Source organism: Schistocerca gregaria, chromosome 3, assembly GCF_023897955.1.
Source record: "Schistocerca gregaria isolate iqSchGreg1 chromosome 3, iqSchGreg1.2, whole genome shotgun sequence".
Taxonomy (NCBI): Eukaryota; Metazoa; Arthropoda; class Insecta; order Orthoptera; family Acrididae; genus Schistocerca; species Schistocerca gregaria.
In genome coordinates this window covers 528,535,268-528,557,156 of record NC_064922.1, presented here as the reverse complement: position 1 = coordinate 528,557,156, position 21,889 = coordinate 528,535,268, and the positions used below count along the sequence as shown (strand labels likewise).

The following is a 21,889-nucleotide window of genomic DNA, read 5'->3' as shown; positions in this document are numbered from 1 at the left end:
CCTTCGGTTCTAAAGTGGTGATCTTTTGATGTTTCAGAATGTATCCTGTCAACCTATCCTTTCTTCTACCCAAGTTGTACGACAATTTTTTTTCTCTGTAAATCAATCCAGTACCTCCTCATTAATTACGTGATCTACCCATCTGATCTTCAGCAAATTTCTATCGCACAACATTTCAGAAGCTTCTATTCTTTTCTTGTCTAAACGGCTTATTGTCCATGTCTGTCTTCCACACATATTTACACTCCATACAAATGCTGTCAGAAAGGACTTCCTGACACGTTAATCTACCTTCAGTGTCAACAAATTTCTCTTCTTTAGAAACGCTTTTCTTGCCATTGCCAGCCTACATTTTATATCCTCTCTACTTCGGCCATCATTACTTATTTTGCTGCGCAAACAGCAAAACTAATCTACTGCTTTAAGTGTCTCGTTGCCTGATCTTATTCGATCAGCACCACCTAATGTAACGACTACATTTCTTTATCTTTGTTTTGCTTTTGTTGATACTCATCTTACATGCTCCTTTCAAGACACTGGGCATTTCGTTCAATTGCTCTTCCAAGTCCTTTGCTGTCTCTGACAGAATTAGTGTTCCTCAGTATCAATTAAATTCTCCAGCAGCCGTGTAACTAAGATTTGTTTTTGACGACAACCATTTTCGGCATTCCACTAAACTATCTCCAGGCTGCATATGCATCTCTCAAAATAAATGATAATGCCATACAGTGCCCTGTATCCTTGCATTTCGTGAAGTCAAACCGTTTCAGAAATGAGTCGAAGACTTGGCAGCAACTACAAAATCGTCGAATGAAACACTTGTCACACGGTTTGAATTCACGAAATCCAGGGACTGTATGGCATTATCGTTTATACTGAGAAACGCGCATGGGCCTGAAGATGGCATAATGGAATACTGAAACTGGTTGTCGTCAAAATAAAATAAAATAACATCTTAGTTACACGGCTATTAGAGAATATCATTGATATTGACCATTACTTAACAGGTGATGTCCTCTGTCCACGATGGATCAACAGAGATTGAATTACAGTGTCGTCGGCAAATCTCAAAGTTTTTATTTTTCTTCTCACTGGACTTTATCTCCTAGTTCAAATTTTTCTTTGGTTTCCTTTAACGCGTGCTCATTGTACAGATTGATTAACATCGAGGAAAGGCTACAACCCTGTCTCACTCCCTTCTCAATCACTGCTTCCCTTTTACAGCCCTAGTATCTTATAACTGCCGTGTGGTTTCTGTACAAGCTGTAAATAGTCTTTCACTCCCAAGCGACTGCCCGACCGAATCGCCGCACTTGCTCACATCCCGGGCGCGTAGTCTAGTATGCTTGAGTTTGAACGCTATCAGCAGAACACTGCAGGACACAGGCCTCGTAAGACAGATTAATGCAGGAAACTAAGTTCGTACGTAAGTATGCAAAAATATGATATAAAATAAATAGATAACGCTATACTTTAACAACGTTATGCTAATTAAAGGTTGATTAGTTTTCATATTTTATATAATAAATAATTCGAACTTCGCTAGCTATTTTGAGCAATGGATGCGAGCTGCCTTTTTGTTGGCTACTGTAAGTGATTTTGGAAAGGGGTTGCGGAGCTTTAGACCTAGACAGTTTTTCATATAGGTGTTAATTACAGAGAGCAATACAAGCCTCCCGCGACGAGGTAGGCGAAGAAGGTGGAAAAGGGAACACATGGAATGAAAGTTGGATCAAAGGCAATTTCAGAATTGGGCTGGCCTTACGATGGGAGACCGGTCAGTCACTGTTTGGGTCGGTATCATGAAACGAAACTGGACGTCCCTCCTCACTGTCGATGATAATTGGAGGTCAGGATATCTTCCTGCCCTTCTCCTGACATGAACCCCATCGATAATGCTTGGACCAGCTGAAACGTGCAGTGTGTCTTTGCAGAAACCCTCCTCATTCATTGGGTCTAGGAAGCTTACTTTGAAGAGTGGGTTACGTATAAGCAGCAACGTCTCAACTACTGGTGAACAGTGTTCTAAGGATTTCCCAAGATATTAGATATTGATTGTTGCCAGCAGCAGATTTTGATTTCACAGATTAGCAAATATGCCTTTCTGCTGGTTGTTGACTCGATTTTGTTTCAGAATAAACCTATTCTTTTAGTTTCATAAGGTTTCCCTACACTTTCTGAAGTACACGCACTTGAATATATACGAGTAGTAATGTTCTTTTGAGTTCTTTATTTGATATTGTATCTTGGTCTTGGTCAGCAAGCAAGTACCTACCCATAGAAGACTGCGTTCATGGGGAGGATATCCAGGAATGCCAGACATAGCATAATGGTAAAAAGACACTTGACATTCGCATATAATACTAGTGTACGTTGTAGTACATCTGCGAAACAGAGTGGTTGGTCTACTAAGAGAGAAACCACGTTGTCGAACAATAACTTGATAGATGTCTACTTAAGAGCGTTATTATACTTACTGGCCTTAGATACAGAGCCCATCGTTGTCTCGACTGTAGACCAGCAGCGGTAATATTCACCGGACGACCTTGTTGACCTCAAAAGCATACTGCCTGACAGAAAGCGATGTTTAGAGATATTGGAAAACCACGCTTTAATCGGGAATGTTTTTAGAATTAACTTTTCCTGTCAATATGTGTTTCTTTTGATGTGGGATAAGATGGCATTATACGCGATACAAATAATTCAGTCGTTGGTTCAAGGAATTTCATTTGGCCCATCAATTGCGAGAAACATCCACGGAAGAATAAAAGGAGAGATCCTCTCGCACTAGGACACTTTGGTTCAAAGCCTAGTACAATGCACTTCATCATCTGGTGGAAACCATAAACCACATGGGTAGTAAATTTAATATGCACGAAATTACCTGAGTAAAAGTAGCCTGCCAATGGTCTCCCAATGTTACAGATACGACAGTGAGTCAAATTAAAACCTTAAATTTGTAATAACAAATCGAAAATTTGCGCTGTTATCCTGTAAGTTGGTTAGCGTGCTACAAACAGCGTGCAGAATGGCCTGCAGGTCGCAGCATAGTGCAGATGCACACATACCGTCGCAGTATCAGTATAAACATTTCCGCCCCACTTTGACCAGGGAAGAACAGCGTTCTGTTATTCGCAGTGCAGGTGTGAAATCTATTGAAATTCATCGACGAATGAAGATTCGGTACGGTGATGCATGTTTGTCACAGCAGCAAATCTACGAATGGTGTAGGAAGTTCGCAAATGGTGTGACTTCAGTGGAAGATGCCCCTCGTCCAGGTCAGGCACAAGGAGTTGTGACTCCACAGAACATTGCAGCAGTTGAAGCCATAGTGAAGGAAAACCGTCGAGTGACACTGAATGACATTGCAGCATGTTTACAGATTAGTCATGAGTCAGCACACCACATTGTGCATGATGTGCTCCAGTTTTACGAAGTGTCTGCAAGATGGGTGCCACAGCAGCGGACTCCTGAAATGAGAAAACAACGTGTTGATGCTTGTGAAGAACTTCTTTGGCGCTCTGAACGAGAAGTTAATGGCTTCCTTACAAGAATCGTTACGGGGAACGAAACCTGGCTTCACTTCCACCAACCTAATACGAAGAGAGCGAGCAAGGAATGGCGCCATTCCTCATCACCAAAACCAAAGAATTTTCCAACAGAACCATCACCAGAGAAGGTTATGCTGACTCTCTTTTGGGAAGGAAAAGGCGACATTTTGGAGAATTACGTGCCTGGAGGGACCACCCTGTCACGAGTGCATCATGCACAGATATCCCAAAAAATCATTTGCGGCCTGCAATCATAGTTCCTAACGCCAGAAAGCTCACTATACAGAAAATTCCGAGAAAAAGGGCTCTGAGGTATTAAACGTAGCTCATACACACTCATAAAAGTATACAGGTCATAAGTAAGAAGGCAAGAGATAAGTGAAGCAGCTCAGTCACTAGTGTGCTAGACTGTCGTGATACGATCTGAGTTCGATCTTCCCTACCTCCAGGTGCGGCCTCATTTCTTTTAATCGTTTTAAAAATGATAATAACTGTTAAATACAGTTAATGACCTAAAGTATTATTAGTTACATCATAATAACTTTATTCTGTTTATGAAATGGTCGTTACAGCTACTTAAAATATGAATTACACTCATCAATATTTTCTTTCAAAAAGTTGTTCACCTTAAAATGCGTTTGAAATGGAGGGGAACTACTTACCACTGTCACATTATTCTGGGTGATGTTTCAATTACATAGAATTGTTTACAGTATCATGTTTATTTGTCAATTTTGTATTTCATATGCAAGCACCAGAATGATAATTGTCATAAAAACATTGAAATAAAAAAATATTTTGTCATCTTGCATAATTTTTGAAGGATATTGTACACAGGATCAAAGTTTGTGTTAAAAGATCTGTTGGAAACATACTTCGCTGACATTCCTTAAAAGTTCTTTTTCATCAGGAAACCTAGAAGCGTACTAGCCATAAATTTTGGTGTTGACAGCTGATGGTGGACAATTGGTTGTATTTTTATACATTCTTCACGAAAATTTATTTGTATGTTATTTTCATTAAGATAAGCGCAATATTGTTAACTCTTTATCAGAGTTTTTACTTGTCTATAAGAGTAGACTTCACATGGTTGAACAAGTTGGAGTACATCACTTTAGTTGCACATGCTGAAGATTTCTCATCATCTTGAAAGATTTCGTCGTATAATTCAGCCTGTGCTTGTCCACTCCAAGAGTCAATAATTAAGAGAAGAAACCGTTCTTGACCAACACAAGACTTCAAACATCGGTTGAGAAAGTCGTTATACAATTCTGTCGCTAGCTTCCCAGATTTGTATACGTTATTACAACGTTTTTTTTTTTAATTTTGCTCATATTCTTTCACTGTTTTTGGATTCGGGGACTGAAGTTACCGGTTGTCTCTTGTAAACGAACAATCACTTACGTAGTATGTCTCCAGACGGACAAAGTCATAGAATCGTAAAAATAGAGAGCAAAATGTATTTTTAAATACCCTGCAATAAATACCTGCCTGCTCAGTGTTTATAACAAATTTTTGTTGAAATTCGGTAACAGTTTTAACGTCTAGATTCGAAAAGTGTCTGCAGGAGCCAAAATTTCTTCGATTGTCGCTTGAAACAAATCTTGTCACTTTTCGCTGACGAATGCCCTGCTTATTTTTCAACCCAACTGTCAGAAGCTTTAAATTCAAAATCTATAAACTTTTGTTCTGCTGCTAAAGCCCACTGTTGTAAATTCCGTGTAGTCAACTGCTAATAATTCTCTCGGGTAAATGATGACTAACTGAAACCCTCAGCTGCCGACTGGTGTTGTTGATATACCTTGATGTGGACAGCTGAAAATGTGTGCCCCGACCGGGACTCGAACCTGGGATCTCCTACTTACACGGCAGACGCCCTATCCATCTGAACCACCGAGGACACAGGTTAACAGCGAGACTGCAAGGACTTATCCCTTGCAATCTTCCCGTGAGACTCACATTTCCAACTGTCCAGAATTCTACCTATGTAATGTACGTTATGGACATTTGCCCATTCACTCATTACTCGCGCACGCTTTGGCGATTCCAGTAAGAGTTTGGGCAACCTGTGCGCATTCGCACAGACGAAGGTCAATGGTTGGGTAGCCTTTAACTATATATATGAAGACAGTAACTGTTCTCGAAAGAACAGATACTGTAGATGACCGTGCAGCTTCTCCCTGGAATAAATGATGACCAACTGAAACCCTTAGCTGCCGACTGGTGTTGTTGATATACCTCGATGTGGACAGCTGCTGGGAAAAGCTGCACGATCATCTACAGTATCTGTTCTTTCGAGAACAGCTACTGTCTTCATATATATAATTCTCTCGGCCTTCAACAGAATGTTCATGCTTCCAAGAACTGATTGCTGCGTACTTGATTGCCACCTTGTTTCATTTCTTCTCCCCATTTGGATTAATATTCCTTCTCTCTTAACCCGCTCCATACTTTTCTTGTAATGTTTGTATTTTCCACGTGAGGTGAGCCTTTGCGATATTAACAATGTTAATTTTATAATCCAAAAAAGGACGATCTACTACTCTTGCCTTCTTTTCTTCTGGTTCACTTTCGTTCTTTTCGAAAGGTTCAGCTTTACAGTTTTTATTTTCTTGAGCCTGTTCATCATCAGTCACAAGTATTTTTTCAGCCAGCATGACCATAGCACATCTGTAAATTTCTTCAATCATCAACACTGCTTCACGAAAAATTGTCGTTAAAGATTCCTATGCAATCATGTTATTTTGCAGCAAGCAGCCTTTCGTAACAAACAACTGCATCTATGAACATAACCTTCGGCGCTGCACTTTATAATGAATCTGCAGCTTCTGATACATTCATGATGCCTTTATTGACAGACATTTATAACTGACGATATTGTAAAAATTCCGATAAAATTTTACAGTACATAACGCTCGACTTTCTGCGAAACTCGTGAATGTACTGGCACTGTAGCAGATCAAGCCCATTGCTCGATTAGTTCTGTGCGGGCCTTGACACTTCCTGACCGACTGCCTGTTTGTATCTCGCACAATAGAGCAACAGTTATAATACTGCTTTTCCACGAAGACATCGGTTCCTCGAATTTATAGCGAATATTTATAACGTTCCTATAGCTTATAATATCTACATCTACATCACTACTCTGCAATTCACATTTAAGTGCTTGGCAGAGGGTTCATCGAACCACAATCATACTATCTCTCTACTATTCCACTCCCGAACAGCGAGCGGGAAAAACGAACACCTAAACCTTTCTGTTCGAGCTCTGATTTCTCTTATTTTATTTTGATGATCATTCCTACCTATGTAGGTTGGGCTCAACAAAATATTTTCGCATTCGGAAGAGAAAGTTGGTGACTGAAATTTCGTAAAAAGGTCTCGCCGCGACGAAAAACGTCTATGCTATAATGACTTCCATCCCAACTCGTGTATCATATCTGCCACACTCTCTCCCCTATAACGCCTGATTTAGTAATAACTTTGTAATGACAGTAAGTGACACTTTAATTTACATCTATTAAATGCTTTTGAAATTATTCAACTTTTTAATAAGAAAATATTGGGGTGTGTAATTCACATTTTAAGTACCCTGTCACAGTCACTCACATCCATTGTGCATTCCGACGGACTTGGACAATTCCAGCAGGACAACATGACACCACAAACGTCCATAACTGCTACAGAGTGGCTCCACGAACACTCTTTCGAGTTTTACAATTCCTCTGACCACCAAACTCCCCAGGCATGGACATTATTGAGCATAACTGGGAAGGCTTTCAACGTGCCGTTCTGAACAGATCTATACCAGTTCGTACTCTTACGGATTCTTGGCCAGCCCTACAGAGTTCATAGTGTCACTTCCTTCCAGCACTACTTCAGACATCAGTCGAGTCCATGCCACGTTGCGCTGAGGCATTTCTGCGTGCTCGCGGAGCCCTAGAAGATATTAGGCAGGTGTACGAGTCTCTTTGGCTCTTCAGTGTAGTTTGCAGTAAAGCGGAAATCGAAGGGAAGTTTTTCATTTCAGGTTTTACCACTTTACACCATCAGGGATTTAGACGTAAAAATAGTTAATAAAGTATAGTCCGCCCTGTAACTCCTAATATATAAGAACCAACCAATGTGTGGCGTAAGTAACTTCACGCACGCTTTTAGGGAACATTCTCGAAGGCTCTTAAGCTGTCGCAACTGTAAACACATGTATGCAAAGAAACAGTGACGCGGCTGCCTGGTTTCGGCCGTGTGTGGCCCACCTGATGGGCGTATCCGGCAAGGTGTTACGCAGAGTGCTCGGCTGTTGGCAATGAGGCAGGTCCGTGGCGGGGGCGCGGGCGAGTATAAAAGGCGGCGAGAGACTGGTCCCGGCACAGTAGCCGCCAGCCGCTGACACCACCACACCCCACAACATGTACAAGCTGGTGAGTGCCGCCAGAGACTGCTACCCAGCAGGCACCAGTTAATACTATTTATCACAGCAGCGATCTGAGTGTACAGTGAATACTTAGGTCGCGGCTAAGCAACCGGCAATCGGATCTGGCACACATTTGGTTTCAATCCTGTCTACAGAAGAAATCCGCCAAGTTACTACTAATTGTTTATAGAATGAGACTAACAATCTCAATGCCGTATTTGGTTTTTCTGTTCTTTCTCATATTAACGTTAGCAGATATTTGCTGTGTGCTGTGGACGTATTAGAATACTGCAACACTGGAAACTGAAGGTAATTTGTGATGTAATAGCCTAGCGCCTGCTGCTTGGCTCACGTAGACTGTACGGTCTGCACAGAATTTTTTTGTTCTCTTTAATCGAATATTTATGTTATCCACAAATTGCAGCATCTTCGTAACTTTTCACGCTGCTTAAGCTATTGGAGTCTGGTCTTTGCCGAAAGTACCTTTGACCTAAAAGCTGGAGTCAGAGTCCTTTGTTAATCCTGTCTTTTGAGTTCTTGGGGTTATATTTCCAAAAAAACTTCTTTTCCCCAATACATTCCCTCAGATATCAAATACCTGTTTTCATAGATTTAGCTTTAAATATGTTTTATATAACGAAATATTTTAATAAAAAGTTTCATCCTCTAATTCATCCCTTAGGGGATGAATTTCCTAAAAGATGCAGCATTTATTTTTTTATTTCCTACCGAGAAACTAAATATCTCTCTCAGTATTTCTAGCTATTTACTTAATACTGACATATTTTCAAAAATTCTTTCATCTCCTACTTTACCCCCTTCGGGATGGAATTTCGAGCAATCTCGTCTTAAACACTGCCTACAATATAAGATCAACAACCTCCCCCCGCAAATTTCCAGTTCCTATTCTTAGCAGTTAAAAATTTTCATCCTCCATTCCTCCTAGCTAAGCGTTGAATTTCCAAAAAAATACTGAAGCACGTATTTCTTTCTTTTGTAACCAATCACTCAAATACCAATTTCCATAGATGTAGCTTCGAAAATGCATTAATGGTTCTTTAATGATGATTTGTTTTTTCGAAAAGCTTTCACCCACTATCTCATCCCTGTAGCAGTTATATTTCCATAAACGCTGAAACACGTATTTCTTTGTTTCTAACGGAGAAACAACGTACCAGTTTTCGTTGCTCTAACTTAAAATTGTGTTAATAGCGAAAATTTTCAAAAAAACCGTTCAACCTCTATTTCATCCCGCTAGTGGTGGACTTTCGAAGAATCCCTTCAATGAACGACGCAAAAAATATATGAAGCACACCCTCTCCAAATGTCAAGTCTCTGTGCTTACAAATTTCCTATAGCCGATGATGAGGCAATCACTTAGAACATATCAGAAACGCGTATTTTGAGGAATAATATGTTGGTTTGACATATAGGGAAAGTGGTGCTATACACATTGGTTCGTCATCCCATAAACGGACGTTATAGTTCACACTTTATGTGCTAGGAGCGCTGATGTCGCGTCACGTGACGAGTTGGCCGCGAACTTAAGTAAGTTACGAGTATGAGGCCAGCAGGTCACTTAAGGTTGCCCGTGGCTGAATTAGATCTTCGTGCTGTGCAGAGAAACTTCATTTTACATTGAAAAAATGGCAGAGTATTTATCTTTCCTTTAATGGTTTAGTTCACATGGCTGTATCCGTATAATAAACTCATGGGAGAATAAGGAATGTGGTCTGTTCCCAAATCCAACGCATGCTGCAATTTACTCGTTTCGAACGTAAACCTCCTGTTCACCTAAGGAACAGAAAATTGTTCTTAAAAGAACAAAATGTTCAGAAATAGCTATAGCCGTTTATTGTACATAGTATATATAAATGATCTAGTGGCTAACGTTGGAAGCTTTATGAAGAGGTCCGCAAATGATTTTGCGACTTGTACCAGAAGGACTGACAGTGGGATTAGAAATCGTGAGAACATACAGCAGTGGAAATCTGTAACTACATGTAGAGGATAGCTGATTTATACAAGGATTTTTATGGGATTCTCAATATAAACAAGTGAAGCGCGTTGCGCGTAAGGAGCGGAAATATTCCTTACTGTTTGATTACACGTTTGAATAACGATCACTGGAAGTGGTAACATCCGTTACATATCTGGGAGTAAATGGAACGACCACATAAAACTAATCGTAGGAATGGCAGATGGGATTCATTGGAATATTACGAGGAAGTATACTCCACTAGTATACTCCACTCACGACGGATGTCGCTTACAGTGCCCTTTTTCAACTGATTCTTCACTGTTGCCCCTTAGTGTGGGAACCGTACGAGATAGGACTGACAGAGGCAATTGAGATTCAAAGAAAAACAGTGTGTTTCGTCACAGGTTCTAGCAAGCGCAATAACGTCACACAGGTACCCAACCAAGGCGATACGAGGGAGGTGTTGGGAAACAGGGCGTATGTTAATAAAAAAAATCAGCCAAAATATTGCTTTCTCCTGTGTACATCACGCGAAAGGGCCGCGAAAGTAACCTTAGAGAGGTTCAAGTAAGCATGGAGGCTTACCAACAATCAGTCTTCCTAAGTACCATCCACACCTTGAACAAGAAACAGGGATAAATGACGGTAATCCATAAAATAACATCTGCCATATTACGTAATCTTGCGGAGTAAAGATGTAGATTTACATCCTACATTGTACAAGTATGTGTACCACTCGTTATACGGGGTGAATAAACCTCGTGGCACCAAGCCTAGGGGCAGGTGGGATATAACATGCAAGTCTTGTCAATCTACCTACCACAAATCTTAGGAGTACCATTGGAAGTGGATAAACGTTTCTAATACTATACGAGATTTTGTAGCCAGAAAGCTACAAAAGTATTTCTGATGTTAATTCGATGCAATTAATATTTTTAATCAAGTCTGTGAGATATCGTGAAGGAAGAATATGTTGGCCAAATCACTAATGACTTCCATTTCAGCTGTCCAGCTCTCATATAATAGAAACATAACCACCGTATGTTATGGGCATTATGTCCCATATGCTCCGCAAAAGAAGCTTACACATATGAAAAATAGGGTAGGAACTGATTTTCCACATTTCGCTTCAAATTTTTCACGCTATAATGGACATGTGTGATATGAAAAAAGGCATTCGTTGCGGTTCCTGAATATCATTCTTATGTCTCAGAACTGATAGAGTAATGACTCATATACTTTTGGACATATTACGATAGACTTTTAACTGTCCATTAAAAAAGATTTCATAATATTCTGTCACCATTGTAACTCATTCTTTGTCATCACAGATCGTCCTCGCCGCCGTGCTGGCCGTCGCCGCCGCCGCCCCCGGCTTCCTGGGCGCGCCTGCTGTCGCCTACACCGCCCCCGCGGTGGCCGCCGCCCCCGTGGCCTACGCCGCCCCCGCTGTCGTCAAGGCCGCCGTAGCCGCCCCCGCTGTGGCCTACGCCGCCCCTGCTGTGGCCTACGCCGCCCCCGCCTACCACGCCCCTGTAGCCTACGCCGCAGCTCCCGCCGTCGTCAAGACGCACTACTTCTGAGAAGACGCACTTCATAAAAAGCCAGCTATTTATTTACCCACTGTTTCGCTGACATGTGCGCAGCAATGGAGCAAATAAAGTGACTTTTCATGATAAATTAATGTTTATATTTATTTATTCTGATACCAAGACGGTCATATTATCTTGAGATGTCCAAGTAAGTTTTGACTGACAGAGACCGCCGACTCTTGGAGAGGGTCGTAATGTGTAATACGAAGACATCTATCCAGACCATCACACAGGAATTGCAAAATGCATCAGGATCCACTGCAAGCACTATGACAGTTAGGCGGGAGGTGGATTTCATGGTCGAGCAGCTGCTCATAAGACACACATCATGAGGTTAAAGGACAAACGAAGCCTCACTTGGTGTAAGGAGCGCAAACATTGCTCAAATGAACAGTGGAAAAAATGTTGGAGTGACGAATCACGGTACACAATGTGGCGCTCCGATGGCAAGGTGTGTTTATGGCGAACGCCCACTGAACGTCATCTGCCAGGTGTGTAGTTCCAACAGTAAAATTTGGAAGCGGTGGTGTTATAGTGTGGTCGTGTTTTTCATGGAAGGGGCTTGCACACCTTATTGTTTTACGTGGCGCTATCACAGCACAGGCCTAAATTAATATTTTAAGCGCCTTCTTGCTTCCCACTGTTGAATAGCAATTTGGGGATGGCGATTGCATCTTTCAACACGATCGAGCACCTGTTAATAATGCACGGCCTGTGGCGGAGTGGTTACAGGACAGTAACATCCTTGTACTGGATTGCCCTGCACAGAGTCCTGACCTGAGTCCCATTGAACGCATTTGGGACGTTTTTTTAACGCTGACTTCGTGCCAGGCTTCACCGACCGGCATCGATACCTCTCCTCAGTGTAGTACTCTGTGATGTATGCACAACCATTCCCCAAGAAACCTTCCAGCACCTGATTGAACGTATGCCTGCGAGAGTGGAAGCTGTCATGAAGATAAGGATGGGGCAACACCATATTGAATTCCAGCATTACGGATGGCGGGTGCGTAGTGTAGGTGAGGCTGCAGAGGTGCTGGATCCTCCTCTACTGTAGTAAGACGATAGACAGTTAGCTTATTCAGTTCTATGGCGAATAGGCATGTATTGACATTCGACACCAAATGACAGAGCTAATGATTAAGTTGGTAGTTGGAGAGAGGATGAAGACTTACAATCCCATCGCCAGTGTTTTTAAAAAACTGAACACAGATTCAGATAAGAAAAGGAATCGTAGTACGATTCAGCCTAACTGATTTTATGAAACTAAGCACAACATAAGTCTGAACAGGAACTTCATTCCCAGAGCACCTGTCTGTGTGATACCCCTGTGCGAACGTGAAAAATACGTGAACCAAGAACAGTTTCCTATGTTGAACATAATAACGGATCTGGAGCTCTCTACAAGTACTAGATGCAGTAAGACTTATCGAGTTTTGAACATAACGATTTGCACTGTACAATAAAGTATTATTACATCACAATCCGACCAAGGTTGGAGCACTTCTCTGACTGCGGTCAAGCTCATATTAAGATATACGCCGATATCTTACCTAACGAAAATATTTCAGCATTGAAGGAAGAGAACATACGAAATTCTTATTTTTGTCATGCTTGTACGTAGTGTGAAGATACTTTGTTACGAGATAATGTCTGCGTTAAGAAGCAATTCGGCGAAGAAACACCGTTAGAGTTTGTTTGTTATTTATATTGAGGTTAGAGTAAAGCTTATGACTAGATGGCTGCCTACTTTCGTAGATGAACACTAAAACCATTTACAGCCCTAGAAATGACTATTTATTCAGTCCATACGAAAGTTTTTCTTCGATGTTTCCCTCCGCATCCGTCAATGTACAAGGGGATGGAGGTTATTACCTCACATTATCCTGAAAATCAAATCAGAAAATATGCCGTCTGGAAGCAGCGTCTGCTTGTTGTCTGACCTGAATATCAGGAACGGCGCGGGCAATCTTTACTATTAGCTAGATCAGATTTGTGCGTCATAGGGGTTGGACGTACACCATTGCTTTAATGCCTCTGTGTCTATATCTACATCTAAATCTACACACAAACTCCACAAACCACCTTATGGTGCTTGGCGGTGGGCACATTGTACAGTAACTATTCATTTAGTTTCCTATTCCACTTGCAAATAGAGCGAGGGATAAACAGAATCAATCTGCAGTCAGCCTGATATGCCGGATCTCTAAATTTCCACAATATTGTCTAGCGAAGAGAACGTCGTCTTTCCTCCAGTGATTAACACTTCAGCTCATGAAGCATTTCCGTAATGCTCTCATGTTAATCAGTAACAAATATAGCAGCACGCTTTTGAAATGCGTCCTGGTGATGATCTCAAATACTCGAGCAGTACTCAAAAATCGGTCGCACTGGTATTCGGTGTACACTCGCACACACACCTATCCTTTTTTTCCCCCTAAGGTAAGTCTTTCCGCTCCTGGGATTGGAATGACTCCTTACCCTCTCCCTTAAAACCCACATCCTTTCATCTTTCCCTCTCCTTCCCTCTTTCCTGACGAAGCAACCGCCGGTTGCGAAAGCTCGAAATTTTGTGTGTGTGTTTTTTTATTGTGCCTATCTACCGGCGCTTTCCCGCTTGGTAAGTCATGGAATCTTTGTTTTTAATATATTTTCCCCAAGTGGAATGTTTCTTATATGATGACTTTTGAACATTATTAAGGTAAATACATTGTTTGTTCTCTACCAATATCTTTCATTTGCTAACTATGCCTATTAGTGGTTAGTGTCTTCAGTAGATAGAATCTTTTATTTAGCTGGCAGTATTGGTGCTCACTGTATTGCAGTAGTTCGAGTAACGAAGATTTTTGTGAGGCAAGTGATTCAAGAAAGTTACAGGTTATTGTTAGTCAGGGCCATTCTTTTGTAGGGTTTGTTGAAAGTCAGATTGCGTTGCGCTAAATATATTGTGTGTCAGTTTAGTGTTGATCAGAATAAGTAAAGACAGAAATGTCTGAGTGCGTTCAGTTCTGCTCAGCTGTTTGAAAATCAAAAAACGTAAGAGCTTTATCAGCACAGTAATTCATTGAGGGGACGTTTCACAGAAATAAATAACTTTCCAAGATACATAAAACACTGATGTAGAAGAATCGAACAGAGTTGTTAACTGAATGGAGGGCGATTTTAGTATCTAAAATGATCATCGATGGTAACAGAAAAAATGTTCAAATGTGTGTTAAATCTTATGGGACTTAACTGCTAAGGTCATCAGTCCCTAAGCTTACACACTACTTAACCTGAATTATTCTAAGGACAAACACACACACACACACCCACGCCCGAAGGAGGACTCGAACCTCCGCCGGGACCAGCCGCACAGTCCATGACTGCAGCGCCTAAGACCGCTCGTTTAATTCCGCTCGGCGATGGTAATAGAAAGCATGTAGATTCCGGTCCATATAGGCTCATGAATCAAACGCGTCCACACAGGACTAAGCTCCATTTTCAGTCGTGATGTCAAGTAAGAACAAAAGATTTACTGTGCCTAAACTCAACATAAGGAAAACAGATTCATCGTCCTTGAGTCCAACCGAATTCCGTTTGCAATATGCGATCTCATCAACAGATCTAAAGCAGCATGATGGGATACAGAAACCTGCTACCGTGTGCCCGAGCAGAACCAAGGCAAGAACAGGAGTGTTTGGGATCATAGAACCACTCCGAATTCAAAACGACTTCTCGTTGTTGACCATCATAAACCAAAGACCCTCCCGTGAGGCACGTCACGCATCCGGCTAGGTCAAAGAGCTATTCAAGGCACCACAGCATCGATAATAGGATGTCTACGTGTGGGACTTTTTGATTAAGACAGGAAGTATCTTAGCAACGTATCAATGAAACGAATCGTGGGAAAATCAGATGCACTTCGACGACATCAACAAGTTTCATTTTGAAAGTATTGCATTCTCCTTGTCAGTTATGTTCTTTATTTGATTTTATTATCGGTAGAGTTGATGCAAGTCAAGCAGGCAAAGTTATTTAGTCAGTTTGTAACGAATGAGTTTCGGCTACGTTTTAGACGAGTGAAGAATTTCTTACATTAGTTTTCTGTATAAGAAAGCTACATGAATCATAGCATAGAGACGGTTCTTCGAGGAACATGCTGTAAAGGACAGAGGTTACAAACTTTTATTTAAGAGCTAACATTTGGTTGACATTTCTCTTAAGCAGGGAACAGAAGAGAATGTAACGGAATTCATACCACATCAGAGGTTTAATCCATGGGGACGTAATACAGTCGGAGGTAACATTCAAATGTGAAAAAAGGGACGGTGATATTTTTTAACACAAGAATTGTGCACTGTTTCACAGCGCGATTCAAAGACATGAGTAGTAATGCAATTCTCAGGAGATTAATCTGCTTTTCTTTCATTCCAGTTTCCAAATAGTGCGATTTTCGTTTGTACCTGATACGCAATATGGAAAATCACCAACTGTCCGCACCATGAATTGCATTCGAGAATATTTAGTAGGGCTTTCGAGAGATACCAGTGATTTATAAAAGAAGCAGTGAATATAATTCGTCCCATTTATAAGCTTCATGTCATATTACGTCTGAGCATAACTTAAGGTCAAATGAGTAATTTATCTATACTCTACAAGCTTTTTGTTTTGATTCCAATTTATTAATCTCTGTTCGTACCAAAAGGGAAGAAATTAGGTTACACAGATTATTTTATGTGGCAGGGTCTTCGCATTTGGTAAAACGGCACACAGATAAGGATATCAAATCTGCAGGCTGGAATCTTTATGATATTTTTTGGCGTAACTTTGCTATGTTTTCGTGTTGGAATAAGGCGTGAAGTGTATTGTATACGTATACATTAAAATACATATTAATCATCTGTTACTTTGCAGTCAGTCAAAGCTGACTTTCCGCTACATGGTTGATGTATAGTTATACTACTTACACAGTTACGATAGACTACACACCTGTAATATTCGTAATAAAAACAAACACTGTTTGCCGAAAAAAAGTAGCAATGGTGAGATAGAGGTCACAGGTGTTAGCACAACTGAGCGGAGCTCTTTTCCAAACTGGCTGTCGGTCTGTGCATGCTAGACACAGGACAGCGCTCATTTTTTTTATTAATCTTGAACAATTACCACACAGTCGTCTTATAAATGCTAAAATACCTCAGACGAGAGGATTGTAAGGAGTACTACAGTTTTTAAATCTTGGAGCATAATATTAGTATTGTTTGACGGTAGAAATAAAGAATTCCTTCATAATGCTCCTATTACCACGATATAACTTCGATATATTATTCATTTTGTGCACAATGCCTTCTAAAATATGTCAGTTTTTTGATCACATCCTCCAGTCTAGTCCTCTGGTTTTGCACTGTGAGATATGTTTTTAGCTTTGCGTTTATAGTTTTGCTCACTTTATGCGCCATATGCACTTTATTTATCTTCTTTATTGTTATTTGGACTCAGACACAATTAACTAAGAGAGCTATTCGGCGGAACACATACATTGGTTGCTTCCCACAATCACATTTATTAAAGTAGTCCAGACTATAATGCCGTAGTTGATTGAATTTCTTGTTGAAACCCTCAGACTGGTCCCCATCTGCGGAGGACATTTCAAGTGAGGATGTAGCTGTTTCGAATGTGTGATGCAGAGCCGTGTTCGCCACTGGATGATGTAAAATTCAATTTCCACGTGCTGCTGAGTAGTGGCGGGACGTCACCCTATTTGAATACTCGAGCGCATTGTCCGTTTCCGGTGTTTGTCGTCCGCTATTGCCGTCATCCCATGGTGGGAGACTGGCACACCACCAGAATCAAGGTACGATTTAGTTTCATACCCTCCTTTTCCGATTAAAATTGGTGAGGTGTTTAGTAATCTCTATGGCTTCCCCGTATAGCCAGTAACAGTACCCAATCGTAGATACCAGTACCTGACTCTTATCAAATCGAATCCGACTGTCTCGGCGCAGCAAATCATGTGCCGCATTATCTAATCTGCCTGTTTCTTCCCCTCTACAATCGTCATTACGTTCTTCTACTTGTTTTTCGACCGTTCTTTTAGTAGTGTCCACATATGTGGCACACATCTTCCCAGAATATTTAACCAAATATGGCGTATCCGGCCGCGAAAACTTACATTTTGCTAAATCGCAAGAAATCATTCTCAAAAAGCCGCTTTTAGGTTAACGTAGTAACCTGCTTTGCTGTGTCATAAGCGTCGTTGGGCAGTCTTGGAGACCTATTGTCTATATAGCATTATTGCGTGGTTAGAGGAATCACAATCAGGGGAATGCATATAGGCCCTCTACGTGTACAGCCGATCTCGTTATCCTCAAATTTAAGTACAGCATCAAAGTAAAAAATAAGTAAAGAAGGTCAAAAATTCTTGTCAGTCTGTTTTACAATGTTTGCAGATGATTCATCCGTAAACATTGGCGTTGCAATAGTACAAATTTGTTGCGAAATTCAGGAAGACTTGTAATTCATGAAAGCGTAGCGCAAAGATTGGCAGATCACTTTTAGAATAAACAAATGGAATACTATGTTCGTTAATATGCGAGAACATTGCACACTGAAGACTACACCAACCTCATATAGAATTCAAACATGTCAACTGTAAATTACCTACTCGTTTTCAGCAAAGGGATTTAAATCTGGTAACTCACGCAAATGTATCTGATGACGTGGAAAACGTTTTATTTATTTATTTGAAAAAGGGTGTGGTTTTCAGTCTTCTGAGCGGTTTGAAGTGACCCGCCGGAACTTACATCACGCGTACTCAGCTGCTTGTTAGCTACATTCTTTCTCTGTATTTCCCTATTAGTTTTACCACCTATAGCGGCCTTCACACATGCTTTATTGTACTGTCCCTTATTCTAAATTGGCAGATTCTATGAAAGTTTGTGGTTTTCTTTAGTCGTGTCGCCATTACCAAGCACAACGTCAGATATAGATAAATGAAAGAACCTGAGATTAATTGGTAGAGTCCTGTCACTAACTAACGAAGGAAGCTGATTACGAAAATGGAGACAGACAGATTTTTGGGAATTGTTCTCGATTCCTTGCGTAAAACAGAAGATACAGAAAAACTTCAAGAATGATTAACTGGATCTGTCACCTGTTTATGAACTCAGTGCGATAGCGTGACATGTGCTTAAAGAAGCAACAGCGTGGAGTGAGAAGAGGTAAACTGATGGGGCGCTATGTATGCTCCAGACACCATGCAGTTAACTACAGATGCAGATGTACGTGATCGCTTGATACAGATCTTTCATTTGCTATATACTCTACCGCTCTATATGTTTCCTGTTAGCAGGTTCATGTCCTCCGTCATCAACTTTTCCACAGAGGTACATGTCATGCCATACAGGTGCCAGTGCATTTGTATGGGTTATTTGTAGCATGATATTCTGTGAAAAACTATGTCTGCAGTAGCTTTCAAATCGTGAATAGTATTCCCGAAATTCGGTATCACTGAGGTAACTTGGGATATTGTAGTGTTCAGCCTGATGCTGTTCTGCACACTAGCCTCCGGTGAAGTTTTCATCTCTGCTTAACCATTGCAACCTACATCCATTTAATCCTGAGTACTTTAGTCAAACCGTGATCTCTGCCATTTGACATTTTCTTGGTGTCTCACAATGTGTCATATTAACCGATCCCATTGCTCAGCTGCACGATTTACCCATCAAATCTTCCGCGTTTTCTGTATTGCAACTTTGAACACCGTCGTTCTCTTGTATGAACAGTTTATCGCCCACATTTCCCTTATGGACAAAGGTATCCTCGAGACAAACACCGCTGGAAGCGAATTTTTAACAGTTACATTTATTTTCAGAGTTAACGAACTTCCATTTTTTGAAACGCTTCTCTTGCTATTCTTAGTCTGTATTTGATATCATCTCTACTTAGCCATCATCAGCTATTTTTCTGTATAGATAGTGAATCCCATGTACTACTGTTGGCGTCTTATCTAATTCCCTCGTCATCACCTGCCATAATTCTATTACATTTTCTTATACTTGTCTCACTTGCGTTAATAATCATCTTATAACTTGTTTTAAAGACACTGTCGCCTCAATTCTAATTATCTTCCTGGTCTCTGAAAACATCATCCGCCAACCTGAAAGGTGTTACTTCTTCACACTGAACTTTTAATTCCCCTCCGTAGTTCTGATTAGTTTCCTTTACTGATTGCTCATTGTACAGACTGAATACATAGGGAACGGTACAGAGCCCTATTTGATTAAGGTCTCAATTACCACATGCATGCTCTTCGACTACTATAAGTGAAGATATATTTCGTAACGAAATCTTGGGAAAGTCTTGACGTGGCTCGTCTATAGGTCGCAAGCGTAGATTTTGGTGCTTTGGAATAGATGAACACAGAGGTACTGAACACAGAAACGTAGGAGAAGCTGTCTGGCGAACACAAAGTGTGAGACTGCCCGGGCACGTGAGGTTACGCAAGCAGAGTGACCACAGCGCCACAAAAGACTTGAGCTGTCCGTCACCGCTAGACGGCGCCTTGTTTCTTTTTATTGCTGCTCCGCACAATAACGGACGGTGGATTACATCCGCCTCTGCTCGTAAATCACGGGCCGCCGGGCGTCAGTCAGAAGGGCGACGAGTATGTCGCAGCGACTCCTTCACGCCCTCTGGTGGCGGCCAAGGCCGCGTGACCAGTGAAAGTGTTCAGGGGCGAGGCCGGCCGCCCGCCGAACGTCCCACGGGAGCCACCTCCGTCTGCGTTCCGGACCTCCGCCAATAAGATCGGGAAGAGGTGATGGCATCGGACCCACATCCTGCGACACGCACAGTTTCTTGTGGGACTGATGTCTGCCGATGCCTAGCATAGGCACCGACATCATATTTCACTCTATATTGGTTTCTCCACAGGCCAGTTTGTTGATATTGTCTGCCTGAAACGCTGCATCATTATCAAAGTGAATTCCTTGGAGATGTTCTTTAAGTGGTCCAGTCAAAAATCGAAGGGGTCAAGTTGGGACTGTATGGAGCATAATCGATGTCATTGAACTTAAGGCGTCGGATCCTTGCAGATCCCGGAGCGCTCGTCTGTGGTCTGGCATTGTCATACTGAAGGAGAAGGTGCTCCATGTGGGGCGAACTCTTCGAATTCGAAACTCGATTATTGTTTCTTACGCACACCGCCGTGTTACACGATACGATTTGGAGATATTTAGAGGCAGAGGGCTGCAAATATGCGGGCATGTAAATGATGTAAAAAGTAAGGTTTATTTACAAAAGTTGTAAGAGTTTCCACACAAAAGATTTGGAGGTGTTACTTTTCAGCACACCATCGCGATCCTGCAGATCCCCTCTAGGAAACTTTACTTATTTATGAGCAATCTACACACATTAATGAGCTACCTGTCATAAACGTTCAATAGTTGGAGGGGATTTCAGAGTATCAAGAGCAGTCAAACGAAAACGAGACAGATGGGAAAAAAGTAAGTAAGCTGTTTATTCAGTCAGATTACAAAACCGTCAAAGTTGCAACAGAAATACGTTTTCATTTAAATGGCAACCAGTAAAAAAAACTTCGGTGCATCTTTGACGGTTCCGGAATTTCGTTGAGCCACAGTAGTAAGGTGCTGAAAGTGAGTAAACTTCTGCAACGCAGCCCTTTGGCAACATGTGGGCGGGCATTTTGCTCCAACAGAATGATGCTGCGCTTCAACATTCCTGAGCATGTAGACTTGAAAATTTGGAGTGTGTCCACGTAACACCCTCTGCCAATTATGGCACCATGTTCAAAATGGTTCAAATGGCTCTGAGCACTACGGGATTTAACATCTGAGGTCATCAGTCCTCTAGAACTTAGAACTACTTAAATCTAACTAAGCTAAGGACATCATACACATCCGTGCCCTAGGCAGGATTCGAACCTGCGACCGTAGCGGTCGCGCGTTTCCGGACTGAAGCGCCTAGAACCTCTCGGCCATCGCGGCGCACCGTGTTCCAGGAAATCAATGAGCAGTGACCTTTGCAGTCAAAGAAACGGTCGTCATGCCTGTCCCTGAGCTGGTGGGTACGTTTTTGGAGCTTTTCGGTGGGGATGAATCCATGTACCTCCATTGTTGGCTCTGACGCTTGCTCTCGGCGCAGATTTATGACAGCATGTTCGATTTACTGTAAAAATACGGGACTGGAAACGACACTCTTTATCGTGATACCGTTACAGGTGCTGAAGTGATGTTGACAATCTGATCAGCTTCTCCTTCTCCGTCACACTGCAGTGAACCCGCTCCGCAGAGATTTTCTGCAACTTCAGATGCTCTGTCATAAGCCGAGTCTTCCATGGTCATTTCTGAAG

General features: G+C 41.5%; 2 protein-coding genes across 2 annotated transcripts in view; both read left to right on the top strand.

Moving 5' to 3' along the window:
* Positions 1–11,626, top strand: part of LOC126354549 (cuticle protein 16.5-like) — a 29,505-nt gene extending 17,879 nt beyond the window's left edge. Inside the window, exon 2 of the mRNA XM_050004290.1 lies at positions 11,278–11,626. Coding sequence (XP_049860247.1) covers positions 11,278–11,529 — 252 coding nt within the window. The 3' untranslated portion in view covers positions 11,530–11,626. The remainder of the gene's footprint in view (positions 1–11,277) is intronic.
* Positions 7,926–21,889, top strand: part of LOC126354547 (cuticle protein 16.5-like) — a 45,233-nt gene continuing 31,269 nt past the window's right edge. The window contains exon 1 of the mRNA XM_050004289.1: positions 7,926–7,972. Coding sequence (XP_049860246.1) covers positions 7,961–7,972 — 12 coding nt within the window. The 5' untranslated portion in view covers positions 7,926–7,960. The remainder of the gene's footprint in view (positions 7,973–21,889) is intronic.